Source organism: Necator americanus, chromosome V (genome assembly GCF_031761385.1).
Source record: "Necator americanus strain Aroian chromosome V, whole genome shotgun sequence".
Taxonomy (NCBI): Eukaryota; Metazoa; Nematoda; class Chromadorea; order Rhabditida; family Ancylostomatidae; genus Necator; species Necator americanus.
Window position 1 is genome coordinate 11,124,935 of NC_087375.1, and position 19,069 is coordinate 11,144,003.

Below are 19,069 nucleotides of genomic sequence, written 5' to 3' on the forward strand. Positions count from 1 at the left end.
TCAGTGATAAGCTGACAGTCGGGCAATCAGCGAGAGATGAACGAGTTTCTTCTATTGATTTTTTTTAGGAAATTTAAAAACTCTTAAGTTAAAGACAGCATACCACGAATCTGAGGTGGTGCGCATCATCAAGTGGAGTGTTTGTACACGGAATAGTGGATTATGGAGAGGGGGGTGATTCCGTCCATTTCTTCCTTACTGCCGCAAAAAAAGTCCCGGAAGATGCGGCGCGTGCACAAGGCTGGCGCGCTCCAGTCGAACTCCTTGTAGAGAATAGTGCGCCAGAACGCACGAAGCACGGCAATTAGGAAGAAATGGACGGAATCACCCCCCTCTCCATAATCTACAATCCCGTATACTCCATCTGAAATGCGTACCACCCAAGATTCGTGGTATGCTGCGTTTAAAAGAGTTGAATTCTGACTCAGAAAAGCCCACACTGGGATTGTCGCTATGCCCTCAGGGCTCAAATATACAAGTTACAGTCACACATATAGTTCGAATATGCAGTCCGAACCACATACTAGGCTGGAATAAGGTGATTAATAAATTCTGGACAACCAGTTTATTATTTAAATTACCCATAAACCCTATAGATGAGTTCGCTTTCATTTTTGTGGAAAGATGCATGCTTTGTGTTACCCCCGACTCAATTTTTTTAGCCTGATAATGGTTTCTTAACGAGTTTTTATTTCAAACAACAAAACCTTATCTACTAAAAACCTTACCTTACCTTACCAAAAACTAATGAGTTCAACAATTTACTGGTAACGACGTTGATTCAGATAGCGCTCACTTTGTCGCGCGGAGTTATCTGTAGGATGTTAAGGTAATACATTACGGGCAAATGAGTTCATGGCACTGTAATTAGACCGAATAATGGTAAATTTACTTGTCACCAGTGGTCCTTTTTTTCGAAACAAAAATTTCGAGTTCTTTTCGAGGGAAATTCCTACTTGATTACTAGAGGGACGACCTTAGCGATCACTGAGAGTCTGCTCGCTGTGAGCGAAGAGGATAAAGGATGAGGGACGAACTACTGAACTTCATTCATTCAATTCCTTTCAGATGGATCAACGACTTCGACATCAATTCAGAATCGTTACGGCGCCTATAGTCGGATCTAAACGACCTGAAGATCAACGCAGTTGCGTGGGCGGCTGGTCACGAACCGGGGCTGTGAAGCTAGCGACAGGGATCGAAGTGGAGTCATCGCAAACTGTAGGGATGAGTGATCTCAGCAAAGCTCTCCCTCGATTCTATCAGCTGGCTCCACTGGCGTCCCATTGAGCGCAGTCCTTCAGAGAACTGTACCGAGCGTCAGGTCGTTTTGACCCAACTATGTATATTCAAGGATTACGTAGTCTAAGTCGATGTACCAAGTCAGAATTTCTTTTCCCTCCCAGACAAATTTGCTAGGAACTTATCTTTTCCGGAAAAATGGAATGTTTTTGATGATCCTACTAACGCTAGCGTTTATAGAGCATTCAAAGAGTTCACCTTTACGGAGCACTTATATTTCTTTTCACCGTTCAACGAGAATTTCATTCTATTCAGTATGCATAGTGGTGTCGTTGCGTAAATAAAAACAGTCTAAGTTTATACATCAAAGAATAATTGTCGAAGGATATGAAGAGTTCAATGAGCTTGCGTCACGTAATCCAGTAATCCCATTAGATATGCTCGCCATGGAATAGTTTAGCGTAAACATTGAGATCTTACGGGTTCAGTAATTTGCAATTAAGGCAGAACCATTGACCATGTTCCTGTGTTCTTCGTCCCGTCAATATTAACACCATTTATAATTTCTCAGCAATTTTCAAAAAATTAAGCTTCTCTATTTAATTTGTCTTGATAAAGAATTCCAAGTTTCCAGGATAACTAATCTAAACAGCAAAGAAGAACCGTATATACAACGTAATTCGAGAATATTTAAAATATAATGTAGTCACATGCGTAAATAAATGTTCGTTTAATTTGTAATTTGTAAATACGCGTATATCTGAGTGACTGACATAAGTATTAGATGAACAAACAATCTAAATTTACACAGTAATTTACAACAAAATAAACAAACAACAACATAAACAAAGTATTAGGTTGGATTCTTTTTTTAACACACTCATACCAGCTGTTCAGAGCCCTCAAGCATTCAATGAATCAAAAACTGTTCAATTCTTCCGCTGGCCTCAAGCCCGCTTTCGAGTTGTTCTTTGAGTCCCAGCCCCTCAACTTCTGATTCCCAGAACACTGTGACCCTCTCAGAACAATCGAACACAGCGATAAGCAGTCATGGTGAACACAATGACGAATATTCGTCAATGTGTGATTGAGAAACCATGAAAAATTCAAAAAGGAATGCGTGTCAGTAGCCCGATAACTGACAAAAACTAGAAATATAAAGTAAACTAGTAACTAGTTTAATTTATAGATAAAATCCTTAAAGTAAACGGAACTGAATGCTGGGAAGAGTTTGACTAAAGAATGAGAAAATTATTCTACGGTTTTCGTGAATGTGTACATAAAGAAAACGCTGGTTTAATTTTTATTCTATTCACTTTTTATTCATAAACATCATTATTATCATCTATTATGGAAATTGTGGATAAATAAAAATTATCTAGATTTACTGGCCAATGTTCCGAGGACATTTGACGACATTTGACGCCATCTTCCATCTATTTCAGGAGGAAAGGAATTTTGCGTCATTTTTTTTTCATGTGCAAGCACTTGAATGAATAAAATCGTAAATATTAGGTTTGCCGGAAAGTTCTCTCCACTTCTGTTACGACAGCTTTCGGCACGTAAGCACAGGCTAATTTGGCGCATATTCGGCTATCTATCTTTATCGCTCAATGTATACATACCGCAAATTAAATGAAACACACTTGATTCACGCTAGTCTTTATGGTAAAGCGATAGTGGACCCATGGGGACTGATAAAGTTCATCTACGTCACTGTAAGAATTTCAACAAGGAAGAAATGCTAAAGAAGTATGTGGAAATTTATTGGAAGTGTTTGATGAACGTTTGTGATAGGATAGCTTCCTGATAACCTCCACACCAAACTTGACACCGAATAAGAGAATGTTGTGTATATGATGGGACATTTCAGGACTAACACATTATGAGGAACTAAAACCGAACGAAAAGCTCAATTCAGAGAAGTATTCTCAGCAACTGGATAATTTAAAGACAACAGTCCAAGGAAAGAGGCCCCGGATGTTCAATTGAAAGGACATCATACTGCACCATGATAATACCAGACCACATTCTGCTTTACGGTCTCGTCAGAAAATTGCAGAACTAGGCTGGGAAATTCTGTCGCATCCACCATATTCCCCGAACTTCGCAGCCTCCGACCACTTGTTTTTGTCGTTACAAAATATTTTTAGTGGCAAAGAATTATAAAATGAAGAAGATGGCAAACGAGCTTCGGTTCAATTTTTCTGCATCAAAAGATGGCACATTTTTCAAAAATGGGATATACAGATTGCCCTCACGCTGGCAACAGGTCATTAGTGGTCATAATAATAATGGCAAGTATATTATTCAATAACTTATCTTGGCAGAGAGAAAAAAATTTTCATTCCAAAAAAGGAGAGAACTTCCCGGTAGATCTAATAGCTTAAACCACAAAGCTATAAGGATAGATAAAATACTGTAACGGTCATCTGACCAAAGAAGATGCAATAAATTCATTGAGAAAGTGGAACACTTAAAAACTCGCCCACCAAAGCAGAAATCCAATAAGGTGAAGCGGTCAATTTCATTTAGGAAAGGACAAATGAAGCTAGAATAGAAGAACCGCGTTCAGGCTCTCCTTCGTTAATTGTTGGACTTCATGCAAAAGGTCTTCAGGACCAATCCACAGGCTATTTATTGAAAATCTAAGCAATCCTCCTACCAAGAAAAAAAGATTCGAGAGCAGACAACAACGTAATGAACAATGGGAACGTTCAGAAAATGTCTTCGACTACTGAACTCAGAATTTTGTAACGGATCCTTGCCGAACGGTGGCTTTGAACCAATTGAGAAACTTTGACGGACGATCTATGTCAACGAATTTTGTTGACCATTGAAGCAGCCCACTTGTGGACCCGTTTCTTTTTTGTGGTTTGTCCAGATTTTATGCAAGAATAGGGTTTTAAGGTTGTTGGGAGAATCTCTAAAGATTTGCGTCCTTTAAATAGCCGAAGAAATTGAAAGAAACAATAGCACGCTCGTCTCTAAACAGCAAAACGTTGTTATAGGGTTCTAGCATTCTGCGAACTTTTCAATGCGTAGACGATTGCGTGAAATACTTACCATAAAACCATAGAGTTCTGCATTCGAGCAGATCATGGATATTTTTTTCATTAATCTTAAAAACGAAAATGCATGTTTAAGTGACTAAACTATAGACAGCACATCGATAGCATCAACAGCATATCGATCTAAAATTTGAGTTGAATTTAAAACTTCTAGAATTACCAGTTTCTCCACTTCTGAAAACTTCCACCGGTACTTTTTTGATTCATTCGTTCACTTCTTTACTTCATAGTTCTAGTTAACACCTATTTCTTCAACTAGGCATGGTTCTGATGTGCTCTCTGATGGCCACACTAGTCTTTGCTCTGCATTCAGCTCAAGATTTTCAACAGAACAATAGTGGAGGATTCGTGAGGTGACTTTTTCAAACCAAGAGGCGAAACCCTTTCTATTAAAACCCCTTTTCGCGACCAGTCAACGAAATTCACCATGTTAAAGTCGATACAGGAAAAGATTCGGTTTAAGGTAATGATCACGAGTAGGAGTGTTTTCTTCAGTTCTTTCCAAAAACGGGGAAAGGACAATATGACCTCGACGTATTTTTCTTGGGCACAAACAATAGCCTAAGTGTGGATTTTCGGGTGTAATCTTGCTAGTTTTCAGTCGCGTTCCCGGGTACTCGTCTCTCAGGTCCAGTTCCGGGACGTTCACACATTGTGGGCCCAGTGAGGAACTGGTACTGGGATCTTAACTCCACCAGTATTCGATGTAGTGCGGTTAGTCGGGGAAAGAGGTTGCCAACACGAGGAAATGGTAGCCACTTAGGCTTGCGTCGGCATCGACGGTTCATGCCTTGCCTCTCGGAAGCACTTATCTAGGGCTACACTTTCCTGTATTTTACCTTTACTCCGTCCCCACCTGTGGGCTAGGCTCTGACACTTGTACGACTGCACTTACCGCCGCCCACGAACGTTCCGGGCTCATATATATTTTTTTTTTGAGCATATATATATATATATATATATATATATATATATATATATATATATATATATATATATATACATATAACATATGGACTGCTTCACCACTCTTTTGGCTCCTGCTGTGTGTACTCGGCTGCAGACAGCACACAATGAATATTCACTCAGTCTTTATCCTACACAACTCAAATATACATACTACATGTAAAAAGGGTGGAGTCTCTCTAACCTCGCACTACGGGCCAGGCAACTGCAGATCCCCAGAAGTATGAGCAAAGAATCGCCGTATGCTCCACTGCTCCACTCCGCCAGACAGTGTCAGGGACGCTTGTCACAAACGTGACCATCACCTTGATCACCTTGACTCCCGTTGATCTTCGAACTGGTCGAGCGGGCGCCAGTAATTCTTCCATTTGTCCCGATCGCGTGCCAGAGTAGCCCAGTGGTTCCTCCTTTCGCGTGGGACACGAAGAGCATCATATTTTTCTTTCAAGGACATCGTGAAGAACCATGACCATCGGGTCGGCGGTCTTCTTGTAGTGCGCTTAATATCGCGGGGAACCCAGTCGCTCACGGCTCTGGTCCAACGGTTGTCATCAAAGCGCATCACGTGTCCGGCCCACCTTATTTTACTTTCCTTGGCAAACGCGGCGGCGGCTCTAATCTTCGATTGCTGACGTAGGAGAGAACTTCGAATCCCGTCCCTCACTTATGTGAAACCGGATACTCCTAGCATCACTCTCTCAATTGCGCGTTCAATGACGCTCACCGCGTTTTCTTCCTGCTTGCGAAATGTCTAGGTTTCCGAAGCATAGGTCAAAGCAGGAAGTACGGTGGTGTTAAAGAGGTGAGCACGGAGCCGGGTGTTCCTGGTCTTCTTCACTACATCCTCGATGCTCTTGTACGCTCCCCAAGCCGCTCGTCTCCTCCTGCCCAGCTCGGGGTCAGGTCGTTCATCATGTTCAGTTCCCGACCCAGATAAACGTAGCTGGTGCATTCGGATATGTTCGTTCCGTTGAGCGTGAATGGGGCATCCGAGACCCATCCGTTCCGCATGAACATCGTCTTTTGTAGATTCAGCTGAAGACCGATGCATCCACATGTTTCGTCGAATTCGGTCAGCATTCGTTCCGCTTGGCTGATGCTAGGTGTTATCAGTACGATGTCATCATTAAAGCGCAAATGGTGTAGCTGCCGACCATCAACCTTCACTCCCATGTCGTCCCATTCCAACTTTCGCATTACGTTCTCGAGGGTGGCTGTGAATATTTCGGGTGAAGTTGTATCACCCTGTCGGACCCCCCTCTTCACGTCATTGATGATGTTCTTGTAGAATGACGTGACCATAGATAATAAAAATGAAGAAGTAAGAAAAATATGTTTACGCTCGGTATGCTCAAACAAAGAGCATTTGAATAACAGGCAATGAATGAGATGCACTCTCGCGCAGCAAGCGCATCTGGTGTGCAAAAACTACTCGAGCACAATCAGATTGCGAGAGCAACACTGTGCCGACAGCAGACAAAGAACTTGGACCGTATATAAACGGTCCAAGAGTGCTTATTGCTCAGAGCATAGTCGAGCATTCGCCTAAAGCATCTCCTTTTCTCTTGCCTCCCTTCTTGTGATGCTTGTATTTTATGCATTTCTGTTTATGCATTTCTGTGTGTGCATTATTATATCACTCCTGTTATTTTACATTTGCCATGTAACGTGCCTTATATAATGACATAACATGCCTCTGATATTGGTGTATATTGTACGTGATAAATAAAGGTTTAATTACCCAAGTTTGAGGCTTATTCACGTGGCATCTAACGAACAACTGAACCACCGCTGACTCAACGCTGGTACACCTCCGGCTTGCGGTAGCCCCTCCTGCTCCTCTGGCTAATAGTACTGTTCGAGAGTTGCGGTCGTTGTCCGTTTGGCTCATTTCCACTCACCTTCTTCGTTCTTCGCTGACCCAACAATGGCTCCAATGAATGACGAAATACGAAAGTGCGGTTTTTATAGAGGCAACAGTGGGAAAACTTGTCTGCGAGGATAAAAACACTGACTTGATACATGATGGGCCTCCTGAATCACCTTTTAGGCCAACGCGCGCTCCAAAAACCTCAACTATTACGACTTGCAGTAAGGCACGTCGACGCATCTAAAGTGGATTGATACGCCAGAGACTTTATCCTCTATACCAAAACTCACTTAAAAAACCATCCAACACAGCAGAATGCGAATAACCGCCGTTTGGTTACGAGTAGATGGCTACTTTATTTCTCCAAAAACACAACACAAACAAACTCTGGTCATGAGAAAGGAAAAACGACATTCCCAAGCGAATACAACTAAAATTGTCGTGAAGAATAAATTTTATGTTCTGCATTTATTCTAATTATAGACTCCTTAAACATTTACGCATTTACCATTGAAACCTCTATAAAAACAATCGACTTTTAGAAACCATATTTGAAACAAAGAAATAATGGCAATCATGCAGGTGGGCTCGGGCGGTACAGCGATAAGACGGAGTGGGCCGGAGCTCAGGGCGCCGCTTTGGTGCACCAGCGCTGCGAAGGGGTAGAAGGGGGAGAGCGAGTTGCACTGCGTCGAAGTGGCGCACCAACACCAAAAAGTCATAAAGGGGGTGAGAAGGGTCTCATGGCGTCGAATTGGTGCGCAGGCGCCAATGACCGTTGTAATGGGGAAGGACGGGTCCCATGGCGTGGAATTGGTGCACCAGCGCCAGAAGACAGCAAAACAGCTTAGACGGGTCCCACTCCGAATTGATCCACCGCGATCCAAAAATACCGCGCAGTAAATCCGAGCGAATTTGTCAAGAAGTGAACGAAATGTTGTGAACTATTTCATGGTTGCTGTGTAGCGATTCACCCTTGTCTACTCCGCCGCATGTCTATTCCCAACGCATGTTTGCCTCATCAGGTTGGTAACATCATTTGTTCAAAAATTGGAAATGCGAATAAAACCGGCTATTCAAATACTATCTAACAGTTTGCACGATCTGACGCAAAACCTTATCTATACCGGTATGATGACGTTGTCTTTTCATGTCAGCACATTATTCTGCGCTAATTGTTGAGAAAAAGGAAGAGAAAAACTCATACTTCTTATAAAACTTTGAAATTGTGGCGGTAACAAAAGAATATAGGTATGAAAAATCAAGTTTGAGTATTTTCCAAATGTAGTACTGATGTTTTTGTGTTTAAAAAAAAACTATAAAATAATCGCGCCAGTTCATCGTCATTTCATGAACGTTGTTAAATTTACGAAAAAAAGAATGAAAGAAACATCGTTAGAAAAAATACAAATTTAATCTCACGGAAACTGTCACTATATTTAATTTCTACTGATCAATGAAGGGGAATCGTCCAAGGCGAGAAATCTGATGCCCGGAGTTAGCCGGACGTTCAGATTAGTAGATAATAGCAGACCTATAAATTACAAAAAAAAAACTTTTCAATTAATTAGAAATGAATGAAAAAACTATGAACCATTGAGAAATGTGCAGCTCACCGTTGAGCAGCGCTATGGTCAAAGAGTTAAAAACTACTGAAATGGAATTTCACATTTTAATTGACTTCGAAATTCTGCACATTATGTCCGGAAATTACTGAATTGAGAAAAATTTTCGAGATTCTGCTTGAAAATTACTAGCTGATAGTAATTAAATTAGTGAAAAAAAGACAAAATGAATTTTACCGATTCCTGATCGTAGCTCGGCCTTAGAAAATACTTGACAACATTTTTGCTGGTTTCGTTATCCGCAAACACATGGATTCCATGGAAATCAGAGGATTCGAGAAGTGATTTGTGTCCGTCTGTCGACATTGTGACGTTGTCATAGTACGCCGAATATACACCCTAAAATGTTGCCATAGAAGAAAATGAAAGCAAAACAAAAAGATTCATGGTGGGGATGAATTAGCAAAAACAAATTTTTCAAACAAAACCGTGCCTATAACTACCTCAGTGCCATTTTTTAAGAAAAAAATCTTGCTAAAAAAACTAAACAACTTCATGTGTTTTCCTTTTGGGTTTTTTAGTAAATTAGTGAAATATATTTGTCGAATGCGTTTTAAAAAAATAACCAGATCATAAGTTAACGAGTTATGAAGCAGATTATTTAGTGATTGACATGGGAACAGCTCTTAAATAGCATTAATTCATTGAAACTTAAATTTCAAAAAAAATCAAATTTATTATTTTATTTTTTTCTTCTACTTACATTGTAGTTCTCTTGAATGTTTCGTAGATTTGTGAATAAATTGCTTCGTAGTATATCCACGGAAATTTACAGTTTATTTACATTTTATTCACTTTTTTCTTTTTTATTAACACTTTACAGTTTGCAATTTATTTACAAAAATTATTATTTACTTTACTTTTACATTACATTATTTACAAAAGATTAACAATTTATAGATTAGTAATTATGAATTATTTTAAACATAAGATAAAACCACGATGCATTCCTTACTTCGACGAATGCTAGGACGGCTCGCCTCTCCATTCCCCTGACCGACTTGATCTCCTTCAGACTAAGTGGCTCAGCCGGATGGGCGCATGGCGAACCTCATTGCGGACCAGCTGGTCTTCTCGTGCTCGACGGAGAAGAGGTGCGAATGCTGCGCGTGATGAGATTTGATGTATTCTATTATAGTAAGGAGCATGGTGTCACTCGTATGTCAACATAAGATTATACGCGACATTCGAGAAGAGAAAACAAAAAAAAGTGTCCAGAAAAGACGGAGCAGTGAAAACGTAAAGCAGTAAACAGGATGAATGGAATTTTTTTTCTGTGAAATTTTTTTCGAAAAGAAAAAAATTACAACTGGTGTCACTTGTTCTTAATATACGATGATATACGAAACTCGAGGAGAGAAGACAGAAAAACGTTCTCCAGAAAAAACATGAATGGGTAGAAAAATAAATGTAGAAAAATAGACCGATAGAATAGAATGAATGAAAGCTGTGCATGATTCTCTTTTAAAAAAACACGAGAATTGTTTAGCGACAGTGCAGTTACGAACCTTAAAAAAGGTCGATTTCGAGAGTTTAATCGAAGATGTGGAAGTTGGTTCCAGAAAGAGAAAAGCACAATTCAGAAGAGTGAAGTCTGGATGTGGGAAAAAAACTCAGAAGAAACTCTGAAAAAGATTTTCAGACAACAAGCAGCAGCTTTGTAAACAGTCTTATAAGAAAAGAAAAACTTTTGTAGTGGTCTAATAACCTCTTCTAATCTCTATTTATCTGGAAACGCAGCCTTTTTTTTTTTTTTTTGAGGTTCACCGTAATTCTTGGACCATTGCGCGAGTCAAAATTCTCGTTTTCTCTATAAATTTTTTGGAATATTATTCAAAAACATTTAGGAAGAAATTTTCATTTTCAATTATTTTCATCATTTCACACGTAGAAAAGGAGCGTGCTTTCCACGTTTAATTTCGGAGAATCCATGGACAATATAATAAAGAGAAACAAATCATTAACGTGTTGTGATAACAACTGACCAGGAAATGGGATTGTGTATTTTTATTTTACATTTCATTTCAATCCAATTATAATTTAAAAAAGTGATCAATAATTTCAAAGTCCCCTTTGAAGGTGAAACCCTTGCGATAAAATGACATAGCAACGCTTACGCACGACAATTCTATAGACCCCTCCACTATTATCTCATCATCATCATCCCATTCATTCATTTCTCTTTTTTTTGTCGTCATTACAGTACTGCCTGAAAGGATGTTGTGCTCATTTCGCATCGGTTAAATCGCTTCATTTTAAACACAAACCACTTCACTGAGTGGAAAAAAGTTCAAATGTGACCGATAATTCTGTGATTTATTGAGGAGCGGAGTCGTTCTGCTGGGGAAGTTTGATAATTTTCTTGTTTCATTTTCTTTTTTCTTACAAAATAGATTTCTCTTATTGATCTGCCTGAACATAAACAGAGATTACTGTTTATCTTCCATTAAATATTCAGTAGAAGTGGATCCAATACAGCCGAAAAGAGAAATTTAAAAAAATGTTACAGAGAAAATTAAAGAGGTTACATCATTTTTCTGCTTTGAATTTACAGAAGTCGCTACCAAGGTTTTTACAGACAGCGGCGGAGCGTGTTTGCGTCGCGGTCGCACATGCAAACATATGTATGTATATCCAATTGCTCTTCAGATTAACTTCACACAATATACAAGACCGGACTTCTACGTGGCTACAGTGCCCGCCGTTAGTACTACGCACCTCCTTCTTCGTCATTAGAACTTTCGTCATGATAGTAGTCTAATGCAGTAAATTAATAGAAAAATAGATTAGTATATAGCTGAATATTAGATACTCCCTATTATTTTCATCTACACACCCTTACAGTAATCAACCAACAACAACATCTGAAGGAATAACTTCTCGCATGTTCAACGAATGCGGAAGATTTAATTCGAATTTTTCGAAAGGATATTGCAGTAATCCTTAAATTACACGAAGACTACTAGTATTTCTCAGAAAAAAAGTAAAAGTCAAGCACTATTCCAAAATTCCAGCAAACTTCCGTAAAATTCTAGCAAAATCTCCAAAAAGAAAGTTATGACAGGAGGAGAGAGAGAACTATAAAAGATATAAGATGAGGCATGCGGTCTAGGACGAAACGCGGCGGAAAAACTTCTCGATGCGCATGATGAGCGCTGCGTGGTGCTATGAGAGTGAAGTGCAACGTGAATAAACCGGAGAAGAAGTACTTTCAATGCTCAGGATCGAGGTAATTATGAGCATTCGTAAACTTTTATTCTATTTTTAATGTGGATGAGTGTGGCGCAGTTGGTGAAAGGTTGCGCTGTAACTGTACGATCGATCGGCGTTTCAAAACCTCTCCAGTGCTCACCAAGCCTTTCTATTTCCATTATTTTCTCCTACTTCTAATTACAACATAAAAATTTGCGCCTGTGTTTCTTCTTCTTTCCTAATTAGAAATTATGAAGGAGACCTCCTGCTAGTAATAAGTTCAACAGAAATCCACATACTTCTGAAAAAGTTTTGTTCCTTCCCTTAAAATTAGTTCCCAACTAGTAAACAGATCAGGCAGTACAAAAGCTGGAGAGATGAACAATTCTCCCGACAAAAAAAAGAAAAATTGAGGAGAGAGACTAATCTTTTTAAGGAATCTTAAAATCCTTTTAAGATTGTATTACTCGTATCTTCCAACCAATTACGAGCCCCACACAGTGGTTACCGTTCTATCTTCTACTTATTTGCTTAAATACTTCTCTGGATATCAAATGATCACAGAGTCTATTTTTGATCGTCACTTCAAAAATTCGCTAAACATACTTTAAATATTTCGTTTAATGTGGATAAGAGATGTGAAGGAAATTTGAAAATGAATCGCAAAGAAGAATATGACTCCGTGATTTGAAAATACATCGAAAACTAAGAAATAAACGTAATATTGCTCCAATCCACGAAATAAACGTGATATTGTTCCAATCAACCTCAATTTAGTCGTCTGAAAACGGTGAAAAAGGCGAAACGTCAGACGATTAAAGGTTCTATTTGCAAACTTCGTTAGCAAACTGATAGAAAACATAGACAGAGGTATGCAGAAATTTCGAGACGCTGGAACGGCTGCACTATCCTAGAGAATATAGTTTACAGAGGAAAATGAAACCTGAGCAAAAACATAGCTGCCATTAGTTTTTGTTTACAAATTATACTAAAATACTAAACACTAATTAAACCTCGGTCAGTCCCACACGATGACTAGGTTCGTTCTCATACTCATATAATAGAGATGGACCAGCTCCCAACATGAACATTCCCATAAAAATAGGCAAACAATACTGAATAATTAAAATAACTCTTAGCACTTATCAACGAGGACGTGTGTGCGCATATTTAATTAAAATAATAGAGTAATTAAAATAGCTCTTTGCACTTATCCACAGTCCTATTAATTGCTAAAGTTTTCGTTTGTTGTCCTTCAATTGATTAGTTGTCCATACTTCGTGAGTACAGCACTTCTAAGGAAGTGATTTTAGTGATTTTCCAGGGGAACTCCACAAAAACAGTACTGAAGTAAACAGTAGTGCATATGAAATTTGAGCACAATGAAAAATAGAAAAAAGAAAAGAAGAAAAAAAGAAAAAAGGAAAGATTGGTCGCGAACTCAAGATTTGCAGAAAATTGGTAAAGTAAAACAATACAGCAAACATTAACAAATTTCTCCCATGAGATTGAGAGAATCGTTGGGACAAAGTACAAGACAGGACAAAGACACTAGGATAAATCATCTGCTTGAAAAAACACTATGCAAAGCGAACGTTACGGGATTAAAGGGTTAAAAAAAATGACAAGGATGCAAAAGCAAGCACTGAGGAAACGCCAATAGTTTACTTCAATTAAAAATCGTTCAGAATTTTGAAAAAAAAAACTGACTATCATAACGAATGAAGGCAGAACTTAAGCTTACAATTAGCAATTCTTTACGAGAGAAAAAAATTAGGAGGGGAAGAGACTTCTCTTTTTAAACCGGTTTAAGGATAAGCAAAATAGGGCTCAGATTCATTTTTCTTTGCAGTAAGTATGTAATAAATGGAATTAAACAAAATTATGACAGAAATCTAAAAAAGCACTTCATAAGCGCCACTAACAAATCAATAACAGAATAATTTGAGGTTTGAATGATGCCTGGATAATCGCCGGAGCCAGAGCGAGGCGGTTAGCATGACCACTAAGCACGATCGCTAGGAAACAACATAAACTATACATTTCTGAGAAGCTAAGTGAATCACCTCATCGAAAATTTGGGTCCGAAACGGAAAACAGGGAAATGAGCTGCTATACTACCGTAGCGTGCAACGTATATTGCAGAGATTTGAATCCCGCCCATAAATTTGAAAATGAATCGTAGAGAGGATGTGATGACCACGTAACCTGACCACGTTGAACCATTGGTTACCATTGGTTTTTGATCTATGTGATCAGATCCGAGGTCTAGTTCTTACAAGTTACTAACAGCGGTACGACTCCTAGTAGTGTTACTTACTTCATCGACGGGCTGGTATTACAATTCGAGGCGGCTACCCAGTTCCTCACCGAGGCGTGTCGTCGTTGAATGCATGCTCTGCCCAATCTTGTTCTTCTGCAGCCAGAGCTCGCACAAAATCCATCTATGCTGGTCACTGTTCCGTAGCCGGCGGTACTTTTCTTTTCTTTTCTTTTCTCTAATAATGTATCTACGAGGTTTTATTTTTTGAAATTTTGGCTTTTCGTCGTCTTCAAAAGCCTAAATAGAGGTTAACGTCAGACGTCATCTAAAAAAACATCACAGGCACACTGTTAGAAATATAAACAGAAGTATGCCAAGGTTTCCAGACACGAGAACGTTTGAAGAACTACGTGGAACGAAGAGTTATTAAAGACATCACCCTACGAATCTGGGGTGGTGCGGATTTCAGGTGAAGAAGTGCGCAAGGTTGGCGCGCTCCAATCGAACTCCTCGTAGAAAATAGCGCGCCTAAACGCCTGAAGTCGTATCTTCCGGGCCTTTTTTACGGAAATTAGGAAGAAATGGACGGGACCACCCTTCTCTCCATAATCTACAACTCCGTATAGGCATAACCCGCCTGAATTCCGAACCACCCCAGATCCGTGGGATGATGCCTTCAAGCGTTGGGTGTATGTTGGACGGCAGCACCTTTGTGTAATATCCAGGGAACTTCCGCAATGGAACTGTACAAGTTGTACAGTTCCATTGCGGAAGTTCCCTGGATATTACACGAAGCGCCCAGAGTGTACACTCAAATGCCTGACTGCATTTGGTACAAACATGGCCACTGCGGACAGGTGACAATCAGACTCGTACACGGGGCACCGTCAAATAGTATAATCCTGCTCAGGTCTTCTTATTGAAGCTGAAAATTAAATAGTACAGTTTTAACAAAGTGAGAAAAAAGCGAAAATAATGCGGAAATATATGATTAGGAAGAGATCGGTCAAACTCCTGATAATATCCATTAAATCAATCTTCAAAAAGACCAAACAGGATCTTTTACATTATGGGAGCATGGAAAGTTTTGATTAGACAGAAAATAGTGAAATTTTACCATAAGAACTACACCGCTCAAAGGCGTACCGTAAGGATTTCGGGATTATCATAAACCAACAGAAATTATGTAATAACTTTACGTATCCACAAAGAACAGAATGCAACCTCCGAGAAAAATCTAGGATTTGCTATTGATTGAATAAATAAGTAAATAGAAATTTCCCGTTGTTTGGATTGAATTTCGGAGCAGGAAAGAATCAAAAATGAGTACACCTTCACTGCTATTTCATATCACTATGGATTTTTATCACATTTTTCATAAGTTGTTAAGTATAAGCTGCAAAATCCTCCAATCAAAATACTAAATCAAAACATTCATGCAAAATCCTTAAACAATCCTTATGATCCTTAAACAGCTGTACTTAGAACAACAAAAAAAAAGAAAACACGGGAATTCCACTGCTACGATTTCTCCGATTCTAGGATCGAACTGAACAGAATATAACTTCTCTACGTTCCTTTATGTGCAGTATCTTGCGGAAGAAAATAATTGAAAAGTATCGTAGGAGGGGAATTTTTGCCGTCAATCATTATAAATCAAATCCAGGCGGAAATCATTCGAGAGTGTATTTAGGTTGTTATTAGTTATTTAGGTTCTTGTTGTGCCAACGAGGTTTAGGTGAAACCTTGCTATGGGCCAAAGGCTTGCTCCAGTTCTTGCCGTTTGCTTTATGAACAGAATAGAACAACCAGTGATAGAACGTCTTCCACAAATGTACTGCCGTTGTATCGATGATTGCTTCATTATAACATCAAAGCAATCCGATATGGACGAATGCTTTAAAATTCTGAATGAACGATCGCAGTACATAAAACTCACTCGAGAACAACCAAAAGATGGTTGGCTGCCTTATTTGAATGCTCAAATAAAACTGCACAATGGCATTGCAAGTGTGAAATGGTATCGCAAGGGAAGCTCGAAAAACATACTGATAAACGCAAAGTCAGCCCATCCTAATGGCATGAAAAAGGCAGTTATCCGAAATATGGTCAAGACAGCAACAGCAATGTACACAGGGGATAGAGAAGGAATCACTAAAACTAGCCACAAGCATAGTTAGTTCAAACGGTTACACGAGATCAAAATCTAATACCCAATCTCGAACTGCGAACAAGACAGCGAGGATCCCACGTGAAGGTAGAATTCCTTTGTGCATCCCCTTCGTCTCTGACTCCTTAACTGCTGCTATACACCGGACTCTTTTGCGAGCACAGCTGCAAGATGATGTTGTGTTGGTGAACATCCCGAACGACAGCATCAAGCGACAGTTAGTTCGCAATAGATTCTATGATAGGCAATGCGGGTCAGAATGTTGCGTGGTTTGTCCGTTCAGTAAGGACGCTGATTGCCCGAACATCGGAGTTATTTACCAAATAGAATGCAACGCTATTTATATTGGAGAAACTGGAAGGATGCTGAAGGTGCGTATCAAGGAACATTTGGCTCGTAAAAGGCGAGGGAGTTCGATGACACCGTTAGGGTGCCACAAAAATGATAAGCATGATGGAAATCAGTTTGAAATAAAACGTACGATATTAGCGCACGAGAAAGAAATATCTGCTAGGAAGGCTTTGGAAGCATTCTGGATTTCCGTCAGGAATCCGTCCATGAATAACAAAAATGAGTGCGTATCTATTACCAATGACTTCTTGCTGTTCGTAACATTCTGTGAGCTATAAGATTGCCCCACATACTGTTCTTTAACGTTATCCAGACACCAGTACTTAAGGATACTGCACAGTGCGTAGATCTCATTCGCCTTGGTGGCAGTCTTAAAGAACGCGGTGGTTCACCAACCCCGCTAGTCGGTTGAACTGGTCAGTTGTTTTCCTTTCGAAGGTCTTGCGTGGTGTACTTGGAACAATATCGAGGCTTGGCGAGCAGAAAGGAGGAGTTTGATGGGATATGCATGGTATCAAAGACCTCGAACCATTTTCAGGCCTTTGAAAAAGAAGAGTTTGTCGAAACGTCAGGCCAATAAAAAAGTTTCACCTAAACCTCGTTGGCACAACAAGAAAACATAAATACACTCTCAAAATGCCAATGTTTCAGGAAGAGAGGACTTTGAGGTTGTTGGAAATCATTCGCATTTTCCATATGGGAAAATCGAGGAGGTATCCTGGAAAAATAGCGTGTATTGGGTCACTTCATAAATAATGCAGTTTTTTTAACAGCACTGGATGGGTAATTTTCGTCATAGGCAAAGCAATTCCAGAGAGGAGAGGTATTAAAAGTCAAACAGAAGATGGACGAGGTCTTTAGAAAATGAAGGGAAGCATATTTCAAATTTGAGAACGTTTTCTTCGTCCTGTTTCGCAGCAAACAGTTTCAGGAAATCAGAGGAAGTTTAGAATATTGTATTATCTATGAGATGAGCCAATATGTCTATGTACTGTATTAAGGGGATTTTTCCAAATGAGGAGGAATGAGTGGGCGTCTGCTCGATCAATTCAGAGAACGATCGTTGTGTCCAGATGATCAAGATTCAAGGTCAAGATGATCGAGATAATTTCCTGACACGAGTCATCTTCTCATCGCAGATTACTTTTTAATATCGTTATCTTCGTCTCAAACCGGTTTACAGTCAGTCAAAACGTCATAATAAACTTTGTTGTGCGTCCATTTTAAGAAGACCAAAAAATAAATGAAATTAACGAAATAATAGTTCATAAACGATAAGGGACCAATGGCTTTAAAACTATGGCATTTTTTCTATTCAAAAAGAACAGTTCTTCTCGAAACACATTCCCAGCTGGTTATAATGGGTAGGCGCGCGCAGCGATCTTAAAGGCAGCGTTTCAGGAATGAAATCGACGTCGAAACCCCAATAAAACGTAGAGTTTGTGTTCTAGATTACGGAAAAAAGCGTGGCTCATCCATCTGAAGACGTCATTTTTTTTACTACGATTTCAGTAGCAACGCGTGCACGCGCCGCGTGTAGGAGCGAGCGACCGAAGATCAATGAGGTCTCCTCACCAGCCTATTCAAGTGAAACCAATGACCAAAAACAAAGGAGTATGTGCGAAAGTGCGCGTTCCTGAGTACTTCGTAGGCTCTAAACCTGTTCCCACGCCGTTTTTTCTTACGTCGATAAGGGAAATGTGTGTGCTCGTTGTTTCGGTGATCAACAACCTCAACTCCAAGTTTTTCCTGGAGATTTCGTACCACGTCAACTTCGTGATACGCCGCCATTAGTGAACGGTTAGAGTCCACTCAGCGTGCACATAGAGAATAAAGGATGAAGAGTCAGTGTTGATGAATCCCTTCGGGGATGCGCCTACGCGTTCGACTTCAATTCAGGAATCGTCTGAGGGTCTATTGAACGCGTGTACAGCTTTAGAATGACACGAAGGGCGAACCTATGAGTGTCCAGCCAGTGTATTCATCCTCCTGGAGGGGTCTGGTATCAATTCGTCTACCGCGGAAAGATGAAAGGCTTGGTTAGCCTGAGGGCAGTTTCGAACCATCGCCCGTGTAGAAGCAGTCGAACTTCTCACCGACTCCGCTGTGTACCCGCGCCGTAAAAACAAATTAGTTTTAAGATTCTCAAAATCCATAATAATATAAGAGGACTATAGCGTAGTCTTAAATATTTATGAGCTCTGAAACCTAGAAATAGGCTTCGCAGACAGGTCATTTAACACCCTTGAACACCTTAAACTCCCCAGCTCAATCGCGAACAGAGAACTTTCCATAATTCCTCAGAAATGTACATATCAA

The 19,069-nt window shown here is 39.7% G+C and overlaps 5 protein-coding genes across 6 annotated transcripts; 2 read left to right on the forward strand and 3 right to left on the reverse strand.

Annotated features, from left to right (window-relative positions):
* Positions 1 to 1,068: 1,068 nt before the first annotated feature.
* On the forward strand, positions 1,069 to 1,290 carry RB195_013536 (uncharacterized protein; the record flags this gene model as incomplete). The annotated part of the gene is made up of 1 exon (XM_064203398.1): positions 1,069 to 1,290. The coding sequence occupies one exon, from the start codon at positions 1,069 to 1,071 to the stop codon at positions 1,288 to 1,290; it is 222 nt and encodes a 73-aa protein (XP_064059279.1).
* A 4,299-nt stretch (positions 1,291 to 5,589) lies between these two features.
* Positions 5,590 to 5,841, reverse strand: RB195_013537 (uncharacterized protein; the record flags this gene model as incomplete). Its single annotated transcript, XM_064203399.1, has 1 exon — positions 5,590 to 5,841. One exon carries the CDS (start codon positions 5,839 to 5,841, stop codon positions 5,590 to 5,592), a length of 252 nt encoding a protein of 83 aa, XP_064059280.1.
* A 275-nt stretch (positions 5,842 to 6,116) lies between these two features.
* RB195_013538 (uncharacterized protein) lies at positions 6,117 to 6,581 on the reverse strand (the record flags this gene model as incomplete). The annotated part of the gene is made up of 1 exon (XM_064203400.1): positions 6,117 to 6,581. The coding sequence occupies one exon, from the start codon at positions 6,579 to 6,581 to the stop codon at positions 6,117 to 6,119; it is 465 nt and encodes a 154-aa protein (XP_064059281.1).
* A 2,078-nt stretch (positions 6,582 to 8,659) lies between these two features.
* Positions 8,660 to 9,762, reverse strand: RB195_013539 (uncharacterized protein; the record flags this gene model as incomplete). The annotated part of the gene is made up of 3 exons (XM_064203401.1): positions 8,660 to 8,683; positions 8,952 to 9,113; positions 9,730 to 9,762. 3 exons carry the CDS (start codon positions 9,760 to 9,762, stop codon positions 8,660 to 8,662), a joined length of 219 nt encoding a protein of 72 aa, XP_064059282.1.
* Positions 9,763 to 15,980: 6,218 nt separating this feature from the next.
* Positions 15,981 to 17,162, forward strand: RB195_013540 (uncharacterized protein; the record flags this gene model as incomplete). 2 transcript variants are annotated; one of them, XM_064203403.1, is made up of 4 exons in its annotated part: positions 15,981 to 16,404; positions 16,487 to 16,616; positions 16,683 to 16,770; positions 17,064 to 17,162. In XM_064203403.1, the coding sequence occupies 4 exons, from the start codon at positions 15,981 to 15,983 to the stop codon at positions 17,160 to 17,162; spliced, it is 741 nt and encodes a 246-aa protein (XP_064059283.1). The 2 variants fall into 2 exon arrangements, with proteins under 2 accessions (XP_064059283.1, XP_064059284.1); XM_064203402.1 differs by lacking the exons at positions 16,487 to 16,616; positions 16,683 to 16,770; positions 17,064 to 17,162 and having other exon boundaries at positions 15,981 to 16,409.
* Between the last annotated feature and the right edge of the window lie 1,907 nt (positions 17,163 to 19,069).